A 27,569-nucleotide genomic window follows, 5' to 3' on the forward strand; every position below is an offset into this window, starting at 1 on the left:
CTTCCTTATAGTAGATTTTACATACTGATCAATTACCCTTTCAGTTATTTCATTTATCAACCCATTTGCACATGCATATCATAAGTTTATGTAGGTTGGACAGCACAAAAATTAAGCCGTGATGTAATAAATTCTAAAGATGTTTAAAGCTAGTAAACAAAAATATTAAATTCACTTGGTATCATAACTTTTGCTGGCTTATGTAAAGGTAGATCAGTTATGTAGTGTACAATGGCTTAAAACGATGGCGGATTCTCAATGTACTCCCGAGTCTACAAAATTACTCTGTAAGCTATTCTCCTTGGTCAACCTATCTGCATACCAGTGTCTAAATTTTATGTAGGCTGGAAATCACGAAACTTAGTGGAGATGGGTTATAAAGATTTTAAAGTAAGTTCATTAAATATCAAATTCACGTGGCATCATTTGTGTTTCGCTTTATGCAGACAGCCCAGTTTTCATATTTTCACAATGCTTACTTAGCTGTTAGTATTTGGATTGACTTTTATTTAATTTGAATGTTTATTTTATGTATTTCATCCCTCCTAGGATAGTAAATCACAGATAATGCCCCATTATGGCATTTTGGGGACATATTAGGTAGATGGTCTGGACAGTTCATCTCGGAAATTTACCAGGATATTTACTTACTATTGCTCTTTATTAAAGAAAATAAGAAGTCTAAATCTGCCGATTTCTACATGCTTTTCAAATGTTATATAGACCACTTACAATGCAACACAATGATACAAATTCTATAAGAAAAATTCACATTAAAACAATATAGAATTCTCATAGTACTCTATTACATTAAAATCACATTATCAAGCTTTTCATCACACAAACTGAGTACTATTATACAACAGAGGAGTATTTCACTTGAATGAGAAGTCCACACGACCAAGTTAGGCAGAAGTGCCTTTGAACTCAATGACAGGACTAGGTTACATTTCCCTGACTAGACAATTAAGTTCATTCCATTGGGAGAAAACTGACAAGAGAAGAACCCACCATTATGATTTTCCACAGAATAGGCAAAAAGGTTGGTCAGGCTTGAATATTGAACACCACAGTGATGCTTGTATCAATTATGAATTTGATCCGTTTGAATCTGATGGAAAAATGCATCATAAAGTTATGGTGTATAAAGTGAAGTAGCACCAACTATGAACTGCACAGGACAGGACTAGAATAAGCAGGTAAGAGATAATTAATCGGACTAAACAAAGCCTTGGCAAAAGTATTTCTTACATCATGGTAGGATGTGCTGAGCATGGATTGTTGAGCGAACTGAATCCTGAACTGATGGAGAATGCCCATTCACAAGAATTTGCTGCATAAAATCTACACGAATTGCCTGGAAATGATGATTCTGTTCTCCAGGAGTTAAGGAAAATAGAAAGCATTAGGTCTGTAATGCCAAAGCTGGTATATGTTAATTGTAAAACATATAGTAAATTAACCTTGTCTTTCCAGCAAACATGTATGTCACGATAGGAAGGCTCTAATAATGTAACCGTGTCACTCTCTTTGATCTGAAAAATGAAAAGAAAAAAACAAATTTTATGAATATATAATAGCATACTATATTTGGAGCAAACGAGAAACAAACACTTCAAACTAATAACATTAAAGATATTTTTCTAAACCATATTATAATACTAACCACACCATCACGCAAACCATAAATAGACAAGATAAAAGAGCTTCCCTCAGCATCAGAAACTACATAGTATCTGCAAATTCAAGAAATTTGTACATGTTACACTGTTACTCCATTCAAGTCGATGGCAAAGGAAGCAAACATAAATGAACAACTAAGGTCAAATAGTAAAATAATTGAGATGCTATTATCAAATAAATATAGTTGCAGTTGCATCACTACAATAACTTCTTAAGAATAACAAAACTAGAACTTATGCTAGGATCCAAGATTGTTGGTGTGAATAAGGTGTTGTACCTAGTAAGTTCATCACCTAGGTCCTAATCACATCTGTTATTTAATTTTTCTTAGGGACCACATAGGATTCTTCCCACTTTAAGTGGATAGTTATCACTTTATGTCTCATATCATAAGATTAAGACACTTATCATAAACTTATGCTATCAATGTCTCACCTTGGCCTGTATAATCAAGGGTCTCCCATACATTGTACATTGATTCTATTTGCATTCTTGATAGAAATAAAACTTATTCTTATCATATTGATCTTCTCATTTCATTGTGCTTCCCGTTAGGCCTCTAGATTTTGGGTGGCTATTTCCATAGCCAAATCTTAAAAAGAAGATTATTTTTTTATTGTTGTGATGACATCTGTAGAGAGGAAAAAGTGAACCACACCAACAAACAGATAACAACCTCTCAGGGACTCACTAGTCTACCTCTCCACTCAAGATGAGTACAAAGCTTAAGGCTATCAATGTTGGAATCATTTGTCGTTGCGCCAAAAGCTTGAACTATCAATGCTCGCTACAAACGCCAGACTTAACCCAGATCCACGAGAGGCTCACTACCATGTCACGAATCCCAAGATCAGCGTTGAACGCCTCACTGACAAGGGGGTAGCTCACTGCCAACAATCCCCCCCTCAACGCGACCCGAAGGATTCGAACCTATGACCCATGGCTTTGATACCAAATGTTGGAATCGTTTGTCATTGCACCAAAAGCTCAAACTATCAACGCTCGCTACAAATGCGAGACTTAACCCAGATCCACGGGAGGCTCACTGCCATCTCACAAATCCCAAGATCAGTGTTGAAAGCCTCACTGACAAGGGGGAAGCTCACTGCCAACAATCAAGTACCCCATAGATGACACTGAATGTGTCACAGAGGCTTTCTGACGCTCTCCACTAAATCTTTGTCCGAGGATGCACACGCGGATCTTAGACGATAATGCAACGTGTTGGCATCCCATACAGATAGAATACAAAGTTTTGTATAAAGAGCACAGAATGACGGATATGTGTTCCAAATAATATAAAACTAAGTAAACACACAACAATAAGCAAAAAACGACTATGAAGATGTAAAAGGATAAAAGAAATAGAGAGAGGTAAGAGAGTCTCACAATTGGTCCACGATTGAAGCTTCCAGCAACATGATCCTTTCCAACCAAACGTGCACACAAGGAAGAACGAAAAAAATGTTGGGGCTGTGTTTAGAGGTCTGCGATAGTCAGATCCCCACTTTGGTGTTTCCACCTCCACAGATAGCCAAGATAGATTGATAGATAAACCGATAATGGAAATAGAATGCCAAGGGTAATGTAAATATGCTAATAGAGACAATAAAGGAGACGAAAAAAGAACTCCCCTTCCACACCCAAAGCCAAGAGCTTACTGAGTGAAGAAGATGAAGCACCAAATCTTCCTCAAGCATAGAGAAGAAACAACAATGTAGGAATATATCACTAGAAAGCTTCAATGGCGTGAGAGAGAGCCGTGAGAATGATCTTGTAGCTAGAGAATGTGAAAATCCGTTGTTCCAAAGCTCAAATGAAGCAAAAGGAGGATATTCATGCAAGAAGCGAAACCGAGGTTGGTGGTTGTTGAAAGGGGTGTTACAAACTCTACCAAATGCAAGCATAACGCTCAAATGGCCACTTATGGAGCTGCAGATTCGCAAGATGATAGCGCAGCACGCGGACGTCTCCGCGGCGTACTAGAGTCTATGAGTCAGACAGTCAACAGGGTTGAGGAAAAGGCTAAAATGCAGGTGACGGAGCAAGCCACGTGGACAAAAGGACAAAGAGATGAACAAGGTTTCCATTCAACGTAAAGCAAAGGTGCCTATGTAGCGTGAAATTGCACAGGATGCAATTTACGACACTACATTTTGCCCCACTTTAGTGAGCATATTACTACCACTAGATGCGAGCTGAAGTAAAGAGATTTTACAAAGATATGAAGGGGAAACAGAATCCTCAAACCATTCAAAGTTGCCCCCAAGGAAGAGATTTGAACCTTCGTAAGGTGTTGCTAAACTGTTTCATCAAAAACATGTTAGCTATGAACAAACATGTTAAATGAAAAAGCAAAAATAACAATAAAATGATATGATCAGACACTAAGATAAGAAGATTTCGCCGGTATGGGTAGCAAGTTGTGTTATGTTAGATGGCCATACAATAGGGCAATCGTCACTTAGATAATAAAAGGAAAACAATTTTGCCAGTATGGGTAGCAAGTTGTGTTATGCTAGATAGCCATACGATAGGGCAACCGTAGATAGATAGTGGTTTGGCCCCCACAAAGGTGATAAAGATCAAAAGAGATCATGAGATAGACAATTTGTAATGTCCCCTTCTCAACTCTAGACGGTTAGATGGATCTTTAGCCTATTCTGGAAACCCGTAGGTTAATTAGAGACTAAATTGGGGTTTCCATCTTTCGGGTGGATTTCAGAGGGGTGTTTGCAGGAGTTTGGAAGTTTGCCTCCAAGGTTTCTCTGGGTTTCTCGAGAGCTTCAGAGTGGTACGACATGCATTTCCATTAGAGGAGATTTCTTTCCAAGTGGATTTTAGAGGGGTGTTTGCAAGACTTTGGAAGTTTGCCTTCGGGATTTTTTTGGGTTTCTTGAGAGTTTCAGAGTGGTATGACATGCATTTCCATCAGAGGAGATTTTTGAACTTACTATTTTTTGTAAATTTTGACGGCTACTTGGATTGTGCTTAAAAGGTGTTTGGAGTCACTATTTTTAGCAGTATGCTATATTTAGTAAGTATTATTTTTAGCAGTACATTACAACACTTGGTTTCTATTTCTGGCAGTCCGGTTTGAGGGGTGGCTCATTTGATTCTCTTGGAGTCCATTTTTAGAAGGTAATATCTAAAATAATTTAATAATTCCAAGTTGTTTTTTGACCCTCACGCCTAGACTCAATGGCTTTAGGTTGTTTTTAAAAGATGTTCTCATGTGGTCCTCCAAGTTGGGAATTATTAATAATTTTTATTAAGTTATTGGTGCACAAGAAAAGGGAAATAAAATAAAGTTAAAACTTTTAATCCCACATGGCCTGGAGAAGAGGATCAATTCCTTGAGAAAAGCTATAAAAGCAAGTTTGAGAGGCTCATTTGTGTATGCTATTATTTTGATAACGAAGTGCTACTGAAATATTTTCAGAGACTCTTGCTTCGGAGTTGTGTGTCTCCTAGCTTCTTCCAGTTTCGAGTTTGAAAGATAACTCCTAGCTGAGTGTGGTGCAGCTTCATCCAAAGGTTGCTAAGGTATTCCAATGTAGATTTCTGTTTGAGTGGATTTGATGCTTTCTAGTTGGTGTGTGAGTGGTGTTTGTTTTTGGAGTGTAAAAACCCTAGTTGCTGATTCACGTTTATACTCATATTGTCTGGAGGTTTGGTCCGATTTTTGTGGGTACTGCTTCATTCTTTTCCAGAGATCAAGGAGCTCCTATGCCCAAGGTTTCATGATTTTTGACGAGGACATTGATTTTTGTTGTTGAATGTACCTTTTTGCTGGCCTTACTATCTTGCTTGGGCTGCATTGGGATTTGTGCCATCTCCCCAGTGGCTGGTTGGGACTTGGGATTGGATGGAGGTTGGATGCCTAGCCTTTATGGGTGTCTTTTCTTTCAGTTTGAGCTATTTCAGAGAAGAAACAAGGGAGATATGATCATTTGAAGTTTTCTCTGGTTGCTGGGTGGAAATATCGGTTTGTAGCTGTTGCATATCAGATTGGATATCGCTGTTCTAAACTCCTGTTTTTCATCATACTTTATTAGTATTGCGTTTGGATTTGTTTCTCTAACTTCTTGAATCATAGTAACAGCGTTTTCTCATGACGCGTCAATGTTAGCCTTATTGTAATTCGTTGATTTAGTAGTACTAAACAACATTCTTAATTTTCAGATTTTGAAGCTAATCTTGTTACCCACTGAACAAGTGGAAGTGGCTGGTTCACCGCCAATTTCTTATTTCATTACTTTCCAGCATTTGTTATTAGCACTCCCGCTCAATAAGTGGTTGAATTTAGTTTTGTTTTGCCCGTTGAGAAGTGGAAGTGGTTGGTTAAACCGCTAAGTCTTGCTTTCAATAAGCCTTCAGTTAATCTTTGTAATACCCATTGAATAAGTGGAAGTGGCTGGTCATACCGCCAAATGCAGTGCTCTATCCATGTTATATCTTATCCTCCCACTGCACAAGTGGTCGAGATGGTTTACTTTGCTTGTTGCTAATGCTAATGGGTGCTAGTGTTGTGTTCAAAAAAGGGGAAAACTATGGGGGCTATTTCACAATCATGATACAAATGCATAATTGAAACACAAAAATGTAGAGCTATGAAAGCCCCCCCTTAGAATGGTATGTGTGGAATACATGTCATTCTAAGGAGAAGAGAAGTTGTGTCACATCAACATAACAAGATGTTTTCATGGAATGTCATCTTCGACGAATGACACATAAGACCCAAAACATCAACAAAAACACAAAGGCATAGGTAGATCTGTTGGTTCAGCGTTAGAACCCATAACAGTGAAATGTGACAATGTATATAGCTGCATATGAGTATTTCATCATGGTGCTGAACTTTACGAATCATATGAAGGAGGCACATGAAAACAAAGATAAAAGAAAAATTTAGTCAACATGGAAGAGAACCTAAATGCCCCCAACACTTTGCATCATCCCCAATATTGAAAATCAAGATATGACAAATAGACGAAGGTCGATTACCAAATAAAATGGTACGACAAATAAACCCCTGTTTCCAAGCACCAACAGAGAAATTTGGATCCTCCGGGAGAGCACAGATACATAAAGATAGTCAACCTCCCATTTCCAAGCACCAACGGAGTAACTTGGGTTCTTCAAGAGACATATAAAGCAACCACAAGGGGAACACAAACAAGCACACCCTAATCTAGAAGATAAAGAAACAAAGGCACTGTCCTAGAGTTCTCCATCGGAAGGAATTTGACAAGTTTGGAATCTTCCCTGACCCCCCTCTCCTAGCGTCCTCCTCTTTCCTTGGGCGCCAAAATGCTTGAGTGGTGGAATTCTCCCCTTTTCAATCTTTCCATGACCATGTCATTTTAGCGCCCTCCTCCCAAACTGGGCATTGTTTTCACCTGAGGAAGGAATTTGATGTAATTTGGCATTTTCCGTGATCAACACATTTTGGTGCCCTCCTCTGTGCATGGGCGCTGATTTGCCTATGTCATGGAATTTGGTAATTTGGAGTTTTTCCATGACCTGAGGATTTTAACGCCTTGATAACTGCTTGGGCGATATTTTGCCCTGGAGGAGGAATTTGGACTCCCTCCATTTTTCCTTGGAGACCTCATTTTAGCGCCAAACTTGGCACTTGGGCGCTAAATCCATGTTGCTAAGGATTTCATCGTTTCAATGCTTTTCCATGTTTCCCCTGTTTTGGCACCAGACTTCCTGCTTGGGCGCCATTTCCTCTTGATGGTGGAATTTCACATTTTTGAGTTTTCACTGACTCTTCCAATTTGGCGCCCTAGTGATGGATTTTCAAGTTCTTACTCCAGACTTAGCCAGTTTGAATGCTTCCAAATTCAAGATGCCATTTCAAGAATAGAGGTGCATTTTTCAAACTTGGATGATTTCCCAATGCTTTACATTCTTGGAATGATTCCCACACTTCGCCATTTTTTTGATCCATTTAGCCTGCTTTTTTAAACTTTCGGATTTAGAAATGATCGTGAATGTTCAGTCTTCAGTGTCTGCCTGCAAAGGACCTGCCATAAATAGACTTACCAAAAATAGAAAGTGTTTCGAAATGTCAATGTTAGGGCAAAACAGGATGCATGTGGACTTACTAAAAATAGTAAGTTTGATTTTCAATGAAATTAGACCAATCTAGGAGGCAGTGAAATCCCTAAAAAATAGGAACTTTCTAAAAATAGAAAGTTGCTCAGAACTTGTGCAAATTTCACTGGGAGGTTCCTTAAAGGGTCCTGATTCCAATGCAACGTTCAATTTTTGAAAACCCTAAAATCTAGGACTGAAGAAAAAACCCTAAACTGACAAAACGAACCCTAGACTTAGCCAGAATTGCCCAAACAAAAGGCAAACTTGATCAATTTAACCCCCAAACACTTGCAAACTCAAAGGATCGAAGAGATTGCCGCCAAAAGATCCAAAAACCAAAACCAAAAGACAGAGAGGGCCTAAAAAGTAGGGGGGTCCCCATTTGTGAGATGGGTTGATGTGTGATTAGGTCACAACAAGGCCTAATCGGAGCAAGCCAAAAGTGATCTAATGAAAAGCCCCCACGGGTAATCAGTGGTTGAAATCCAGTGTCCTGGATAGTGTGCACTGCACCCTCATGAGGAAATTTTAGACTTTGTGAATGATCAATGGTGGAATTCATATATCCATACCACTAGCACTTTGTTGATTGTAAGTTTGCCTTGTGTGGTCAACTGGAATCCTTAAATGAGCTTAAATTCAATTGCTATTCACACTTTGATATGCATTGCCTTGATGGTATCCTTGTTGTTAATAGTGATTTGAATACCATTTTGCTTTCTATTGTCACAAAAGCTTGCACCCTTGCTGAGCTATCAACTCAACAACCTCGTTAAACATGGAAACAATCCCGAAGTGTGGGACCTTGCGCAAGGGGGTTAAATCTTCGGAGAAGGTCGGCTTCCTTCTCAATCCAAGTGCAGGTGTTGAACCAACTCAACACTCCAAATCTTATTTCTAAACCTATCCTAACAACTTGCAGAGGAAAAGGGAAGAGAGAAATGCTAAAATGAAAGGAGGTGATGCACCAAGATAATAGATGTTTCTCTCCCCACCCGAAATGGCACAAAGAATCAATTGAAATACCCAAGAGATGCACAACTTCAGTTGCATGAATGACTTTAACGCACATATGGAGGTTAGGACTTGTTGAATGTCAAGAGGGGAGAAGGTTTCCCACAAGTCACACCCAGAAACAGGTTAACACAGCATACATGTGAAAGAAAGCCACAACATACACTTACAATGAAGGTAAGAAAACATGCACATCATGCATAAGTTGAAGGAAGGTAAGAACGATAATTTCAATTCATTCAGAGGCCAATGGCCAAACTTACAGTTGCAGAAATGCAAGATATACGAGTTTTTAAGAGAAAAGAAAGAGCATAGAATAGCTCAAGCCAGCAGGGAGAGACCTTTACAATGAGGCTTAACAGCCTTTATATAGAAAACTGGTCGTAGAGGAGTTGTTGGAGCATTAAAAGCCTTGAGTGTTGATCACGCCATCTGGAGTGTTGCAAGCCGAAAGGAAGTTGGGAAGACTTAGGCTTAGGATTTTGGAACTTCGAGGTTCTGGGATTGAGGAAGAGAAGACTAAGGAAAGGAACTTCGGAACCTCAGAGTTCCGAAGTTCCGAGGAAGAGAAGAGAGGCTAAGGAAGGGTTTCCAGAGTTCCGGGGAAGAAAAGAGAAGCTAAGGAAGGAACTTCGAAACCTCGGGGTTCTGGAGTTCCGGGGAAGAGGAAAGAGAAGCTAAGGAAGGAACTTCGGAACCTCAGGGTTCCAAAGTTTCAGAGAAGAGGAAAGAGAAGCTAAGGAAGGAACTTCCTCCAAACAAGACAACACTTCACACTTCATAATTCCATTTCTTTTCTCCTTGATCAACTGGGGCAGCGCCGGTCCACGGATCGTATATCTGATCGGTTCTCACTAATGGACCAAGGGTGTCATAAAATGACAACACTTTCCTTAGAAGATTGCACCAAACTTTGTGGAGTTGTTGCTTTGCATGTCAAAGCAAATCTTAGTCGAGTTTCACCAAAGATTGTCCATCGTTCCTACATTCTTAGGATTAGATTAGACTTCTTAAACCCTCTCTTTTGCCCTTTTTTTATAAATCAAGTTAATTTTCACATTCCAGCAACATTCAAGTATTCAACATAAGTCCCCTTGGATTACAAGCAATCACATCAACCAATTGAGCTATCCACACGTCAAGACCTGACTTTAGAAACCTTGGAGTCGTCTTGGTTGATCACTATCATTAGCATCCGAGGAGATTTTGATCAAGAGAGGATAGAGTACCTTTGGTATTTTATTCTGTGTTAGAGGTGTCTAAAAAACACATCAATAGTATGTTTGCAATGTATTTATGTCTTTCTTTTCCTTTGAATCATCAATGATTTCTCTTGGCCTTTCCTTCTTCCCTTGACAGCTACAATTTCCTTTGACATCAATGACAATCAATTCCAACAAAGCATGTAAGATGTTTTTGCTCGAATCAATTTTGGACACAGTCTTCAAAAATGAAGGAAGAAATTCTTTTAATTTCATAAGCTTTTGTGGAACCAGAAGCTCTCTAAGAAGAGAGTTGTAATCTGTATGGGATCTAAGAGGAGCTCGTCCTCAAAGGAAGACACAAAATTTGAAGTGAAGAAACCACCCACAAAAATTGGTTTTGAAAAACTACCAGTTTTGTATAAGAACAGTTTCAAAAGCAAAGTTCCCCAAAAGGTGTGATTACATAACCACCACTTGAGCAGGAATTTGAAATAAACAGCCAGCTCTTTCACTTCCAATTCCATTCAGATCATTCTAAAGTATGAAGGAGATGTTCCAGCAGTTACATAGAGAGGTGGAGGTCATGGTTTTGTTCCAGCAGTCACACTGTATCTCTTGAAAGTAGAGAGATGAAGCACTAATAGGCTTGATAAAGGTCGTAATACACTTTTGTACTTGTCTATTTGAGCAGTACACTCCAAAGGAGAGCAATTGCCTCTACCAACAGGGTTTCTCACTCTTCACAAGTTTTTACCAGGATAAATTATTATATTTGTGTTGCATTTTACATTCAGCACTTCATTTCTTTGAGTAGAAATTCGTTAATTCCTCCCAAATTCACTGTCATTTGGAAATCCACGTACTAGTTTTTGGTAGAAATTATAAATCACGAACAAGGGTCAGAAATGCAAATTAAACTTTAAGAGTAAAGTTTGAACTCTGAAAGAAAAACTTGTGGGCACTTGCATACATAGCAGTAAAAATCTTCTCAAGACTGACTTGAAAAACCCTATGATAAAAATAAATTCCAATTAATCAGAAGAAATCAGAAAAATAAAAAATGTTGTCAAATTTAATGAAATATAGAAAAAAATGCTATTCTTTTTAAATTTCAAGTCAATCATGATTACATTGTGATTTTGCAGATTTCATCATGACCTTTTGCCCATATTTTGATGCCTCGGGATTCTTTCCTAAGTTTGGAGAAAGAATTGGTGATCCAATTCAGATTAGATTACCAAACCTGCTGAGTGCAGATAACAAATCAGTACTTGCAATTTTTTTGCAGATTTTTGCTACATTGCATGTAAATCATCCAAATTAAATATTTCAACACTGATATTCAGCACAGCATTCATCCAGAATGGCTTTACCAAGATGATAAAATAGATCAACGAAACTCAAATTATCTACCACAACTCCTAATAGTGATATCTTTTTTGACAAAACTCAAGAAAACAAACTCATTTTTAGAAATAATAAAAGTTCATGTAAAGACTAAAACAGAAAGAGTTTATTCAGCTGTCTTCCTTTCTACTCATCTGATAGCAGTAAAGCTCACCATATTCTACGTGTCTTTGGTCAAATCAATTGTTCTAAGGATCTCTGAGAGTTTTAATCTACTAAATCAATATTATATGCAGATAGTGTTCATCTTCAAATTGTTCTTTTTTGGGATATTCATTACACATTCTATACAGAAAAAAGCAAACGGTAAAAGAAATTCCTGTATTATTCTAACAAATAATTATTTGACCAATACTTCAAACTAGGCTATACACATTATTCAAAAATAAAGACAAGGAAGGGATTTTGAGATTCTTTAATGCAAGGTTGGGAAGTATTCTTCAAAGATATTACAGAAATAATGAGATTGCATTTACATGATAGATATAAAAAGCTATGTTGCACAATTGAAACAATGAAGCTCTAAACAAGAAAGAAACTTACAGTGGCACTTCATTGTCATGTGGTATGAAATATAGCACTCTACCGATCACAGCCAAACCCCTGTTCAAGCCTTCATGCAGGAACTGCATGGGTACCGGCTTTAATGATAGCTTAACTGCATGTAAACATAAAAATTGCTTGCAAAGATCATCGTTGAAAAGTAAAAAGTACTTAAGATGCATGTGCAAATAGAAGACTAAGCTTTACAACAACCATGAGAGTAGTAAACCGAAAGTTGGAATTATACTGTTTTCATTTCCCAAGGAAGATAAAAGTGATGCATGTCTCTTTGATTTCATCTGCCCCTGCATCACACAATGAGTTAAATAGAAGTTCTCTCACAGATCAAATATCTCAACAGTGAGTATGAACAGATCAAGATCAACCTAGAACAGGTTCAAACATATATTCAGATAATTTTTAGCTTGTAAAGCAGAGTGTCAATTTGTAAAGCACAAAGTAATATTTTTAAATTACTGAAAATATATATATCTTTGATGGTTGTTTTCTCTAATACGTATATATACATTACATACATACATGCATACATACACACACACATACATACACACATACATACATACATACATATATCTTATATATGTTCAAACACCAAAATTATAAAATATAACTTTGAAGAAATGGGCAAAATCGTTTTTAACTGGCATATGGAATATATGCATAGTACAACAAGGTGATTTTGGGAATGTCAGCATATAGAGAATAAACAAAAAATCAAAGTTAGAAAGCTATTCATCAAATAACTGCATTCTTCAATACTGTGGAATGGATCATTTCAGAGCATTTTGATATTAAATAGAAGCTTCAAGCAAAGAAAGAAGATTTTATTTCTGAAGTTACAAAAGAGTACTCTAGAAAATTGCATAAAAGTGGACAACATGATGCAGAAAATAAAAAATTAAAAAATATCATCAAATCAATAGAGGCAACAAATTACACAAGACTGCGGATCACATCTACTTAGCTTGCGTTCAATTGTATAAAGTAATTACCAAGTTCAGCACTCAAGTACACCCCACAGGGTGTTCAAAATGGAACCGTCCTCAAGCTTTTAGACATCAGTATAGAATTAACATGCCATTCAGTTTACTGAAAAATGCAATCCAAATTATGACACTTTCTACAGCAAAGCCAACCCACTTACAAGATCACAAGATTATGACATCCAGGATATATTATTGTTTTCTGAATAAAGGGCTGCAAATAAAGTCTGGCATTATGAATAATGAATTTTCCAGATAATGTGAATAAGAAAATATTAAGGACCAACTTTAAGGACAAGGTCGGAAACGCCTGGGTTCACGCAAGTTCGGCCTGGGCACTTGGGTTCAAACCCAGGTCAAACCCAAACCCAAATCGAACCCGAACTCGATTCTAGACCCAAACCCAAACCCGATTTGCATGACTATCTTGGCTTGTAATCAAATTTAGTGTGACAGGATGAAACAGACTGAGATATATCAGCATTATAAGTGTTATTGCATCTAAGAGGGGATGTTGGCTCTTCAATTTGTGCAAACTAATGATGTAATTGAGACATCTTCAAGAAACCACTTGTTGAGGCTAAGTTTATCAGATTGAAAAACATCTCATTAGAGCCTATAACATTTTTGGTGCACCTTGGGATTCTTATAAACATAGTAGGCAAAAGAGTGTTTAAATTCTATATGCATCATTAGAAATGATTGTTCAATTAGGAAAGTTTGCCCCACTTGATTCTCGCATTTCCCAGACTTTTCCTCCCCTTTTCCAGAAGAAATACCAATTACAAAAACAACAAATTAAATCCTTTGAGAGAGTAAATAATGGTGGGATACTGTCACAAAGTAGTAAAATGGACAAGGCATAGAGATATTGTAAGCGAAGAATGCAAGCAAAACAAGAATACTAGAGAATATTTTCAATGAGCCATCACAGAGAAAGACAGTAGAAGAGCCTAGCTTTAATTCATGTGTCCAATGAAAATCTGAATGGTACCTTGTTGATGCTAGATTCTTCCAACTTTGTGAGAAGTCTAACCAGCTTTTGAACCTCTTGTTCAGCATTCAAACCAGGATCTCTTAAGCTCGCAGCTTCAAAGCCACTGAGAGCCCTTTCATAGTTTTCCACATAACGATTTGCCTGAAACATTAAACAAATATAGTATGCAAATCAAGGAAATATAAAGTTCATTATCCAAAGAAAGTCAACAACACAAATAAACAAGTAAGATCTTACATGCATTTAATTATTGTATGTTCCCAAGCTCTTTTGCATTGAGAAACGAAATTTTATGGTCACAATTCTTATCAGCAAAAAGGGGAGATGCTAAACATTTTCTCTATATTTTTTATATGAAATAGTCTTGAAAGTCATACAAAGATTGCCAATATGCATTTGGCAGAAGAAATACTCATTATGCATTTAGCATTGAAATTCCTGGAGATTACTGTATAAACATCTGTTAGACCTTGCTGAGAATAGACTCACAACATAACCAAGAAAATAGAGATTGAAAAAATAAGTAGAACATGTGAAGAACACATTAAAAGTTCAATTATATTGATAGTAAATATTGTTAGAGTAGACGATCCAACATGTTGGATTCCCTTGATTTATCAACATTCTGGTATACTATTGGGTCGTGTATCTTGAGCATAAAGCCTACAAGTGTAAATGTGTACATAAGTGTAAAAAACATGTGATTAATCACATGGTATGCAAATAGTGCTACAAAGCGAAACATCTAAGGTGAGGCAGTTATGCAAAGTAAGGAAGTTAAGGTTTGGCTTCATGACTGTAAAATAGACTTCAACAATGAGAAAGTTTGAATTGTTGTATTAATAAGTTTTCTTTGCAATTCTTGTAATTACTCAATCTCCTCATATGGTTCCAGAGCAGTAGTTTATGAGATTGAGTTTTATTTTTTCTGGATTTGATTGTGTATGAATTTTTTGCATTAACGTTTAGAATCATCCTCTGTGATCCATTCTTACTCTGATTGCAATCTTTCATCCTGATGATGAATCACAGAGGGTGATTTGAAATGTTGATGCTAAAAAATCATACACAATCGAATCCAGAAAAAATAAAACTCAATTTTATGGATTGTGGAAAACTCATGTGTTCAGTTTATGAGATATTAAAATAATTTGAAGATTAATGGATCAAATCAAACTCCTAAGCGTAATTGAAGATACTGAGTATTTTTCAAGTTCAGGGAAAAATGTAATAAATTTCATCTATGAAGGATTAAGCATATCATATTAAGGTCAAATGTTTATATCTGATAAGACATAAATTTACACAATTCAAAAAGAGCATAGAAGCATTCTTGCATGGCATAGCGGGAGTGTAAGTGGGATTCAATTACCCAAATTCTAAAATGGTAAAAATCTAAAGCTTTTAATGTTATTTTTTTTTTTTTTAAATTAGATTAATAGCAAGATGTCTTTATACATTCGCTTCACACTTTGAGGCTTATTAAAAACGATTCACTCTAGATTTCAGTGTATGCAGTCCGAACTGCTATACGTTATCTGAACTGCCAATGGATGGAATATAATATTCAGTCTGATATATATATATTATGTGCGATCTGCAGATGGAAGAATGCAATCTGCTGATGGAGTGAACTCGATCTGCTGAAGGATATCGATCTGCTGTGATAGAATAGCCAATCTGCTGATGACGACTTCCACTTACGAAGCTATCGATCTGAGATGTGATACTTCGATCTGCAATTGTGAATATATGATCTGCTTAAGTGTTTACCCAATATGCTATATGTTCATTTGTTTTACTGTCAATGAACTTCAACTATTCAGATTCCTTTTTTTTCGATGAAGGGGAGAATGCATTGCATATATATCCGCCGATAGGAGATGATCTCAAAGAGTCGGCTCTCTTCAAAGAGATACGACTATGCATAATGTGTCGCACCCTTCCAATAATGAGTTGGCGGACAAAACAAACATTAATAATAATTGCCTAATCGGTTATACACATCTCGATTTATAATAACATTAATTTGCTTATTAATTATGCATAAGAAATTGGCTAAGGTATAAAGTATGGCTAAATAGTAAATACAAATAATGGAAATACCAAATATGTAAGGCCGATAGGCCATTCACATATTTGGTCTCAGTTAGTCGGCCTGTAGGATTACTACCAACGCTATATCATCAACATTTAATACAAATGACACATATAAAGGAAGGTATCTTTAAAAAAAATCAGAACTGCATTTATAAAAACTATTTTAGAAAATAAAATCCAATTATCACTGCTCTATCCAAGAATGTGGGAGTTGATGTGACTCTATCCGGAGAAAGCAATATCCTGGAAAGGTTTGTGTACTTAACTTTTTCCAACCTTAAATCTATAGACAAAATTACATATGTATACACCTTGATTCCATCAGACACTTCGGTAAATGAAGGAGGTTCCCAAACTCAAGTTTGAGTGTGTGATTGATGAGTTCCCCTAGAATCAGGACATGTCAACTTTATCAACTCAGTAATATCTTCAATTTCAGCTAAAAACTATAACAAGAGTCAAAATTAATTTGGCACATCAAAGAAACTGGTTTGGATTGTTTGCTTCCCTAATCCGTTAGATGAAATTCTAAGGCAAGATGCAAACCCATATTATTATTTTTCCTAGGAGACAGAAACCTTAGTGCATTCCAATAGGGAAATGCAGTCTTCCCAGTGAGCAAAACTGGACCCATAAGATCCCAACTTGCAAGTCTCTAGCCAAAGCACCATTTGTCTATCTCATTTAAACAAAAGGGCCCATTCAGTTATTTGTAGTATAGGAAAGGAGTCTATTCGGCTATACTTATTGCCTGAGTATCTAGCTGACTTAAGTTTATGTAATCGAAATTTTGCAATTACGATATGTAAAGTGTTTAAATGTTATGTTTGTAGTTCATTTTTATTTAATGATCAAGTGGGTTATTACAGTTCTCTTGGAAGATATCCAATCCATCACAACACCTTGCTCTTTTAATACCACTTGGTGCAATCTAAGCAAGGGGGTCCCATGAAAGACCACCTAAACCTAGCAACCTCTCACACTAGAACAGCTCATATGCCTCAACAAATGTCTTCTTATTGACTCAAAATACAATTTTCCCTCACAAGCTACAACAGGCTAATAAGAAACCTATTTCCTACCCATGCGCAATCTCACAAACCAACCCGCATACCTTGTCAATTAAGGCTTACAGAAAGCTAATAGGTTTCATAGTTCAAAACTAATATAGACATTTAAAAAATATCCTTGTCCTGATCCTATCCTATATCCTGATTATTTCTAATATTCCCCAAGTCCTAATCCATTTTCCCTTTAGTCGTAATCCATTCTTCCCTAGGTCCTAATCCATTTTCCTATTACTATTCCTAGTCTCCTTTCCACATGATTTTATTAATTGATTTAATTAAATCCCTCACATGACCACCCAAAAATGAATAAATGAATTAAAATATTTCTTTTATTCCTCAACACTCATCTCAAGACTATTTCAAAAAATTATTTGTAGAATAAAATAATTCTCTTTTGTTCTTCACCCTCCATCTCTCAACCTGTAATATCCCCTGTCCTATAATGACTGAGAACAAGGAATATTTTGCTGTCTAAACTGCGTGTTATGCTGTTGTGAGAAATTGCGTGTTATGCTGTTTGCTGTCTCTGAAGTTTTCAGATTGATATAGAGTTCAACAAACATATATTTATCATGAAAGAACAACTACAAATGATTACCATTGATAGTATGATGTCCAAGAATGCATATACAATTGATTGATAGTGTTCTTTACCAAATTTGACACACAAATTATGCACCTACAGCTATCTGACATTTAATCAAACAGTTGGCATACATCCTCAGGAAAAAATATGAAATTAGAATGCAATCTTATTCCTCCTTCATTACCATATATAATGATCAAGTATCTCATCAAATACCTTCACCAATGACTGGACACTTCTAATCTAATACTCAGAATTTTCTGAGGACAAAGGACAGCAATGGAGGATTACAACCATTGAAAGAATGTATAGAATGTTGCCAAAAAGGAACCTGGAATAAATCGCCTATCTTGATGTGTGAAGAAGCAAACAATATCCTGCCATTTGACGCCTTTAATCTGCTAAATTAACCTGATCCAAAATCGCCCCTGCTGTCCATGGATGATCTGATCACAAACAAAACATCAGCTGCTAGGCCTCAAAACTCCCCTCTAATAAATGTTTGCCCTTTCTTCACAATTGTAGCACTGTCTTTGGGGATGAGATTCGATGCCAAATGTGTGAGTTATGAATAAAGACGAGGGTATAGACTGACTGCAGCGACTTTTCTTCAGACTGATATATTAATGAAAGACAACTACAAGTTCATTATTTTTCTACCAAAATGATCGCCCTTGTTAATTTTATCAGATTTGAGAATGCTAAGGGTTATTTTATTTATCAAAGTACTTCTTTTATCATATATTGATTTGATCTCTTTTGAATATAAGCAAGTAAGAAACAGCAATCAGAATTTATGATTTGTATTTCAATGAATATGTAACAGCAATGTTCGTTTTTTTGTGCATGCCAGCTGGTTCAATATTTCTGATTTCTATTTTGTCCCTTAACCGTAGCTATACACCATATATACAATGGTGTGGAGGCATGCCTACGTAGAGGCATGCCTCTACGTGGAATAGCATCCACGTAGAGACATGTCTCCATGAACCCGTGAGGGTTAGACCGATAAACATTAAAGACAATACGCTAAGATGCAAGATGGTATAATTAACCAATTCGACTTTAAGTCAACTAATGTTTGTCAAGCGATTAAATGTAACAAGTCGATTATATTGACTATTGGTTTTAATAAACATATTTAATAATCAGCTTTTTCTTTATTACAAAAACATAAGTATATATTATATATACATATATATCAATAATGTAAATCACAAACATTATTGTATATATAGTTATATAGATACATATATACATTTGTGATATATATTAATATATGAGTATTAAATCCAATCATCAATTACAAATACTTCGGTGACAATACATATAAGCTAATTTAACAAAACTTGCAAGGATAAAGCAACTATCAAATGCTTAAGGTCAATTGGCCACTTAAGCATTTCATTTCGACGATCAGAATTATCTGACCGAAGCTACATAACATTAACAGCCCTTATCTCTCGAGTGAGGCGCTATTCTCCATAATGAAACTCAATGCCCAAGTAGTCAGCTACAAGCAAATTGTGGGTTTCTTATATGTCTGGTTCGAATTGTCTCAAACCTCAAATCGATTCCAAATTCTGATTATAACTCCTTCAATTACCCTTACAAACAATCGCCTTATGCTTCCAATGATGAATAACCCCTCCAAGTGATCCTTGAATGCTCCAATGAAGAGTTATGTGCCAAATCGATGGAATAAAGGTTGAAGTCACAGACCTGCAAATTTATCAATTCTTTACACGCTTCTACCTCTAATCATCCACCAATGGAATCGCATCCTTAATTAAATGAAAATTGATGCAAATGGGCACTCAATCTGAAATTCTAAAGATGCCATGAATATCCATTCACCATGAAAATGCTAATAACTCATTAAGCTCTATATGGAAGACTGAGTATCTTCCACTCTTAGCTGCAACCCCTCGGAAGGTCTTCCACTCCCTTAGTTATGCAATCTATGGGAGTTTTCGTTTCCAAAGACCAAAGTCTATAGACACCTCTCGGTTCTACAAAACCAATCAAGATCAATAACCAAATCCAAGCTGCCTTGAAACTTCATCTTGATCTCCTTTAATACTTTTTCACCCCAACATCCAGAAGCTTCTAGAAGTGACTTTATGAAATAATATTTAATTAGTCACTTTATTAAATTAATTAAATATAAAGTCATCTTTTAATTTTTAATTTATTTGATAACTTTATAAATAATTAACTTAATATTATTAATTAAAATAATTAATCAAGCTATTCATAAAATATATCAATAATTTGGACAACTTAATTAATTTATTATTCTTCAAAATGGGGACATTACAATCTGCCCCTCCTAAAATTGCTTGACCCCAAGCAATCAATCCTCCACCTGGATCCCATGGGTAACTCCGTGTAATGTCCCTGTGATCACCACACAACTCTTGCACTATCAGTTGAATCCACTGAATCAACTCAATTACCCCATCATGTGCTACAGGAGTATAAGTCACATGAGGAAGCAAATCAAGTGGCTGATCCTTCTTGCTCCCATTCCCTGCTGAAAATAAACCATCCACCACTTGTAACTCTGAACTATGCATCTGAAATAAGTCATGTACATGAGGATCCAAGGTGAAGCTGTAGAGACTCCTCACTATATACACTTCTAAATTTCCTTGTATGAGACTTGTATGAAATCCTGATGTACTAGAAGATTCCCAATCAGCACTATCAGGAGAATGATCCACATCCAAATCATAAAGTGGATTATCCAACAACCATGTAGCATCAAGCTCAAACAATGGATTATCCACCATCTCATGCTCCTCCTGTATAACCAACTGTTCTTCTTTCTTGCTCTTCTGCCCACAAAGAGAGATAGAGTGCAAGCTGCCATCCACAATTCCCCTCAATACATAATCCCTGTTATTTGATTTGAATTTCATCTCCTACTTAGGCACATTGAGGGTGAATTATTCTATGTCTTGGAGCCATTTCATCCCCAAGACTACATCTACTGCCCCCATGTTGACCACATAAAAATCAGCTTGTAACTCATAATCATTCAACAACAAAGTGAGACCACATAATCATTTGGTGCACATGAGGGTATATCCATCTGCAACTCTAACTCAAAATCCTTTGAGATCCTCTGTCTGCAATCTGCATCGTGCCACAAATCCTTCATCAATGAAATTGCGCATGGCTCTAGTGTCAAGCAAAGCAACACAACGCTGCCCATTAACTGATCCTCTAAATTGGAAGGTAATCTCATCCTGCTCATTGGCAAATATAGCTATAGGAGATAGATTCTCATCCGGCTCAAGCTCCACTGCAGCATTTCCATCCTGATTATCTCCTGAAACAGCTGGCTGGTCTAAATTTTCAGAATTAGAATCATCATAATACACCCACATTGTACAATTCGCCTTGCCCTTGGGCCTCAAGGGGCAATCATGCTCTCCGCTGTAAGGCTCCTTGTACCAAAAACATAATTTTCTCCTCAATTCTTCTCATGTCTCCTCATCCACCATCGTTGCTAATTTCTTTTTCTTATCAGCAATTTGTTGAGGACTCTCATGGCTGGTAGAAGGAGTTTCTTTATGAGAACTTTTGTTTGTAGGCGCTGCAAACTCCATGCTCCTTGCTTTCTTCATTGCTTCCTGTAGTGTAGGTGGGTCAAAAGCTTTCAACCAGCCTCTTAATGGCTCCAATAATCCTTCCATGAACAAGATAACCAACCTCCTTTCACTAATGCTAGGCACCATGACTGATAATCTCTGAAATTCACCTATATGTGTCTCCAAGTTACCCACTTGTTTCAGTTGTGCTAATTCTCTGAAGTACATCTCTGGATCCTTACGATCAAATCGTTCTATCAACCTGTTCATGAATTCTACATAAGTGGTGATGTGTATATGACCGAGTGTGGTTAACCCATGATACCACCACTCATGAGCAGCACCCTCCAAATGTAATGTGGCGAATCTGATAGCATCCTCTTCGGGCATTGGTCTCAATGACAAATAGTTGTGAAGCTTCTGCACCCATGACCTAGCTGTACATTTGTCGCTCCCATCAAAATAAGGCATGGTGATCTTCCCTAGAGTATGTTGATAATCATTCTGCACTGGAGTGTGGTAGTCATTCCTCCCACCATTCCTCCTACTCCTCTGATTCATAAACTGATCAAAAGACCACATATCTCTAAAGTTAGGAGGTAAAGTAGTGTACTCTAGATATGTCTGCCGTGCTTCATCTGCATAAGGTACAGGGGCAGCAACCTGTGGTTGTTCTTCCCGTGGAGTGAAGGTAGGAAAAAGAGGTCTAGAGGCTAAAACTCTAGTGTAGGCATCACGTTGATTGACTGTCCTTTCTCTCCCTTCCACTTCATTGCGGTTACCACTATTTTCTTCTGAACTATTTGTGTGATTTTCTTTAGGTTGCTGATGTGTTTGCTCCATTTTCCCGAGCAACCGTGACATCATGTCAATCATGGTATCGAACTTGCGTTCGATTCTTGCATCATCATCCTCGGCCATGTTCGGAACTGCCTTGTCTTTTTCTTTCTCTCTCAATGCTTCTGCGAATGTGTCAACTTCAGGTACCTGTGGAATGTGATATTGCTGCCTTCATTGTTCCCTGTTGTAGTATCTTATTTCCCTTTCACTCATCAATCACAGGATGGCAGGATCTTAGCTTTGATACCACTGTAATATCCCCTGTTCTATAATGACTGAGAACAACGAATATTTTGTTGTCTAAACTGCATGTTATGCTGTTCTAAGAAATTGAGTGTTATGCTGTTTGCTGTCTCAGAAGTTTTCAGATTGATATAGAGTTCAACAAACATACATTTATCACGAAAGAACAACTACAAATGATTACCATTGATAGTATGATGTCCAAGAATGCATATACAATTATGCACCAAATTCATTAATTGTAGGAGTATGATCATTGATAGTATGATGTTCTTTACCAAATTTGACACACAAATTATGCACCTACAACTATCTGACATTTAATCAAACAGTTGGCATACATCCTCAAGAAAAAATATGAAATTAGAATGCAGTCTTATTCCTCCTTCATTACCATATATAATGATCAAGTATCTCATCAAAGACCTTCACCAATGACTGGACACTTGTTATCTAATACTCAGAATTTTCTGAGGACAAAGGACAGCAATGGAGGATTACAACTATTGAAAGAATGTATAAAATGTTGCCAAAAAGGAACCTGGAATAAATCGCCTATCTTGATGTGTGAAGAAGCAAGCAATATCTTGCCATTTGATGTCTTTAATCTGCTAAATTAACCTGATCCAAAATCGCCCCTGTTGTCCATGGATGATCTGATCACAAACGAAACATCAGCTGCTGGGCCTCAAACTCCCCTCTAAAAATTGTTTGCCCTTTCTTCACAATTGTAGCGCTATCTTTGGCGATGAGATTCGATGCCAAATGTGTGAGTTATGAATAAAGATGAGGGTATAGACTGACTGCAGCGACTTTGCTTCAGACTGATATATTAATGAAAGACAGCTGCAAGTTCATTATTCTTCTACCAAAATGATCGCCCTTATCTCTTGAGTGAGGTGCTATTCTCCATAATGAAACTCAATGCCCAAGTAGTCAGCTACAAGCAAATCGTGGGTTTCTTATATGTCTGGTTCGAATTGTCTCAAACCTTAAATGGATGCCGAATCCTGATTATAACTCCTTCAATTACCCTTACAAAGAATCGCCTTATGCTTCCAATGATGAATAACCCTTCCAAGTTATCCTTGAATACTCCAATGAAGAGTTATGTGCCAAATCGATGGAATAAAGGCTGAAGTCGGATTAGATATCAGACCTGCAAATTTATCAATTCTTTACACACTTCTACCTCTAATCATCTACCAATGGAATCACCTCCTTAATTAAATGAAAATTGATGCAAATGGGCACTCAATCTGAAATTCTGAAGATGTCGTGAATATCCATTCACCATGAAAATGCTAATAACTCATTAAGCTCTATATGGAAGACTGAGTATCTTCCACTCTCAACTGCAACCCCTCGGAAGGTCTTCCACTCCATCAGTTATGCAATCTATGGGATTTTCGTTCCCAAAGACCAAAGTCTGCAGACACCTCTCAGTTCTACAGAACCAATCAAGATAAATAACCAAATCCAAGCTGCCTTGAAGCTTCATCTTGATCTCCTTTAATACTTTTTTACCCCAACATCCAGAAGCTTCTAGAAGTGACTTTATGAAATAATATTTAATTGGTCACTTTATTAAATTAATTAAATATTAAGTCATCTTTTAATTTTTAATTTATTTGATAACTTTATAAATAATTAACTTACTATTATTAATTAAAATAATTAATCAAGCTATCCATAAAATATATCAATAATTTGGACAACTTAATTAATTTAATTAATTAATCAATTCTTCTTCAAAATGGGGACATTGTTGTTTGTAACTAGGGGTATAGGGGTTCGGATTGCCTTAAGGCAACATCCGAACCACCTTTTAGGACCGGGTCCTACCCTAAATAACATGACCCCATCCTTATGCATCATGCCACACTAAATTCTCCCAAAATAACATTGGTGCAGAAATTAATAAGGAGGCCGACTTACAAGGAGGCCGACCTACAAAAGAATAAATATGCATATAAATAAATGACAATTTGTAAGTCATTTCAATCAAGCAAAAAAATCATATCCAAGGTGATTTAGCTCTGCTGTACGAACTTAAGGAAGAGGGCAAATTTATTCTGCTTGGTGTGAAATTGTCCAAAGGGACATAGTAGATTTGATGCAAGTCATTGAAGCATACAAGGACAGATCTGATATGTGAAGATCAGATTCGAGCTCAGTATTGTACTTATATTTTAGAGGAGAATATATAATCTGACCTATGGGTCTTTCATGCTTGGTTTTTCCTCCTTGGAGGTTTTCCCAGGGTATGCTTGTTTGTCTTTTGCTCTATTTCTGATTTACTAAATACTGCAAATCTGATTACAATCTAGGGCACAATTTAATATATATTGGTTTTCTAAAACACTACAGATCTGATTACAATCTAGAGCACAATTTAATCTATGTTGGTTCACTAAATCTGAATACAACCTAGGGCACAATCAATTAGATAAATCTGGTTAATATACCTAGTGTTTAAATTAACATGGTATCAGAGCTCTAGGTGTCACTAAATTCTAATTTAGCAGATCGATTGTTGCATATAGCTGTTGTGTGTGTTCAGATTAAAGATGTCAGGTTTGAAGGCTAAAGATAGGCTTGAGTGAGCCATTGATTTTGTTGCTTGGAAAGTTCGTATTCTGTTGATCCTTGAAGAAAATGACCTACTGAAATTTGTAGAAGAAGAAAGGCTATCTCCTCCAGAAGATGCTGAAGAACTGAAACTGTTCAAGAAGGATTCCCTCAAGGCTCGAAGGATCATAATTGAGTCAGTCAAGAACCATCTTGTCACTGTCATATCAAAGTTTACATCTGCCAGAGAAATGATCAAACACTTGGAAGGGATCTATGAAGTCAACAATCTCAGCAGGGCTCTTGCCCTAAGATAGCAACTTCTTCACATAAAAATGAAAGAAGAAGACTCGATCATAGCCTACTTCATGAAGATCAATGAACTAAAGGACAAGCTAAGCACTCTTGATTGCCAAATCTCAGATAAAGACCTTGTTATGATTGCATTAAATGGTCTACCAGATGAATGGGAACCATTCATTCGTAGCATTGGTGGAAGAGCCGATCGTCCCAACTTTGAGCGTCTTCAATCTGATTGCATCAAAGAGGAATCTCGAATTGAGGTAAGAGGAAAATTCAAGAACTCTCTCAAAGATAATCATGTTCTCTTATCTAAATCTAGGAAAGGTGGTCATTGGAAAAAAGAAAAGAGAAACAAAGATTTTAGATCCTCCTCCTATGATCCAAGGAAAAAGTCAAGAGATTCCTCTCACATTCATTGCTTCAGATGTGATAAGTATGGTCACTATGCCAGAGATTGTCAAAATGATCCAAAGGAAAGGGAAGCTAACTTAAATGAAGTTGCCGAACAAAGTGAAGACTACCTTCTTATCTCTGCTCTTTCCAGCAATGTTCCTACGGACAGCAATACATGGATACTTGACAGTGGTGCCTCCAGACACATCTCAGGATTTCATGAGCATCTCTCAAATCTGATTGAAAAAGACACCAATCTTCATGTAGTAATCGGTGGTGATGCTCGATACTCGGTAAAAGGCTCTGGCACTACCTCTTTAAAACTAGATTCAGGTATTTCCCTACAACTCTGTGATATTCTATTTGTACCTGGTATTAAAAGAAATCTTATTTCCATTTCTGCCTTAGAAGATAAGGGTTTGCAAATAGCATTTTCTGAAGGGAAAGTACTCGCTTGGTCTAAGAAATCTAACTTCAAATCTGCTCACATTATTGGAAATAGATGTGATAGTTTATATAAGCTTGCAGCTAATCCAATTCAAGCTCTCATTCATGAGACCCCTGAATCATGCGAGCTATGGCATAGAAGATTGGGTCATCTTCACTTTCAAGCTCTTCCCTCTCTCGGTAAAATGGTCAAAGGTATGCCTAATCTCAGTTTATCTCATGATGATGCTTGTAAAGGTTGTGCAATGGGTAAGAATGTAAAGAATCCCTTTCATAAAAGCGATAGTAGGGCTAAAGAAAGGTTAGAGCTTATTCATTCAGATTTATGTGGTCCTATGTCAGTAGCATCTCCTAGCGGTTTCCTATACTATGTTATCTTAATAGATGATTTCTCTAGGAAAACATGGATCTATTTTCTTAAAACTAAAGAGTCTGAAGAAGTCCTAAACAGATTTAAAGAATTCAAAGTCTTAGTTGAAAATACTACAGGAAATCGAATTAAATGTTTGAGGTCTGACAATGGAGGTGAATACACCTCAGGTAGTTTCTATGACTTTTGTATTAAAGTAGGAATTAAGAGGGAGTTATGTGTTCCCTACAACCCTCAGCAAAATGGAATTGCTGAAAGAAAGAACAGGACCATTGTTGAAGCTGCAAGAGCCATGATACATGATAAGAACTTGCAACCTTTCTTATGGGCAGAAGCATCCAAAACTACAGTTTATATTCAGAATAGATGTCCTCATCAAGTCCTAAAGAATGTGACACCTGAAGAAGCTTTTTCAGGAATCAAACCAAACATCAGTCACCTAAGGATATTTGGAAGCCCTGTGTATGTTCATGTACCTAAAGAAAAACGAACCAAGCTAGATCCATCTGGAAAGAAAGGCATCCTAGTAGGATACAGCGAATCTTCCAAAGCCTTCAAGATCTACATTTCAGGTCAAAGGTATGTTGAGGTAAGTAGAGATGTAACTTTTGAAGAAGATATTGCTTTCAAAAGATCTAAAGGTTCATTAATCAACAATGATGATATGGTGATGGAAAAACAAGATTCAATTGTTGATGCTAACCCTGAGTTACAGGAAGAGTCTACTGATCTTCCAGATCAAGAAGTTCAAAATGACTCATCAGAACCCATGCAATCTACCGATATACCTCAGGATATTGTGGTCTGCAAGAAGAGACCACTTTGGGTTAGAAATACAATTCAAGATGCTCAAGGGTTTGCTGCTCCCAGAGGAACCTTCAGAAATAGCAAGAGTGTCCAAAATCATGCCAACTACATTTCTGTGATGTGCAATATAATTGAGTCTGAACCCCACAATATCGAAGAAGCTATGTCACATCATGCTTGGAAATTAGCCATGGATGAAGAGTATGGGTCTATCATCAAGAATGATGTCTGGGACATCGTACCCAGACCAAAAGGTAAGTCTGTCGTTTCCTCTAAATG

General features: G+C 36.9%; 1 protein-coding gene across 4 annotated transcripts in view; it reads right to left on the reverse strand.

Annotated features, from left to right (window-relative positions):
* Positions 1 to 744: 744 nt before the first annotated feature.
* The window catches only part of LOC131035389 (uncharacterized), a 182,937-nt gene continuing 156,112 nt past the window's right edge, over positions 745 to 27,569 (reverse strand). For 2 of the 4 annotated variants that reach the window (XM_057967075.2, XM_057967080.2), the window contains exons 8-14: positions 13,959 to 14,102; positions 12,208 to 12,265; positions 11,961 to 12,075; positions 1,667 to 1,736; positions 1,464 to 1,535; positions 1,252 to 1,372; positions 745 to 1,111 (exon numbers count right to left, since the gene is read on the reverse strand). In XM_057967075.2, coding sequence (XP_057823058.2) covers positions 1,253 to 1,372; positions 1,464 to 1,535; positions 1,667 to 1,736; positions 11,961 to 12,075; positions 12,208 to 12,265; positions 13,959 to 14,102 — 579 coding nt within the window. In that variant the 3' untranslated portion in view covers positions 745 to 1,111; position 1,252. Of the gene's footprint in view, positions 1,172 to 1,251; positions 1,373 to 1,463; positions 1,536 to 1,666; positions 1,737 to 11,143; positions 11,254 to 11,960; positions 12,076 to 12,207; positions 12,266 to 13,958; positions 14,103 to 27,569 lie in introns of those variants that run through there. The other 2 variants (XM_057967076.2, XM_057967079.2) reach the window with 2 other exon arrangements.

Source organism: Cryptomeria japonica, chromosome 2, assembly GCF_030272615.1.
Source record: "Cryptomeria japonica chromosome 2, Sugi_1.0, whole genome shotgun sequence".
NCBI classification, from domain to species: domain Eukaryota; kingdom Viridiplantae; phylum Streptophyta; class Pinopsida; order Cupressales; family Cupressaceae; genus Cryptomeria; species Cryptomeria japonica.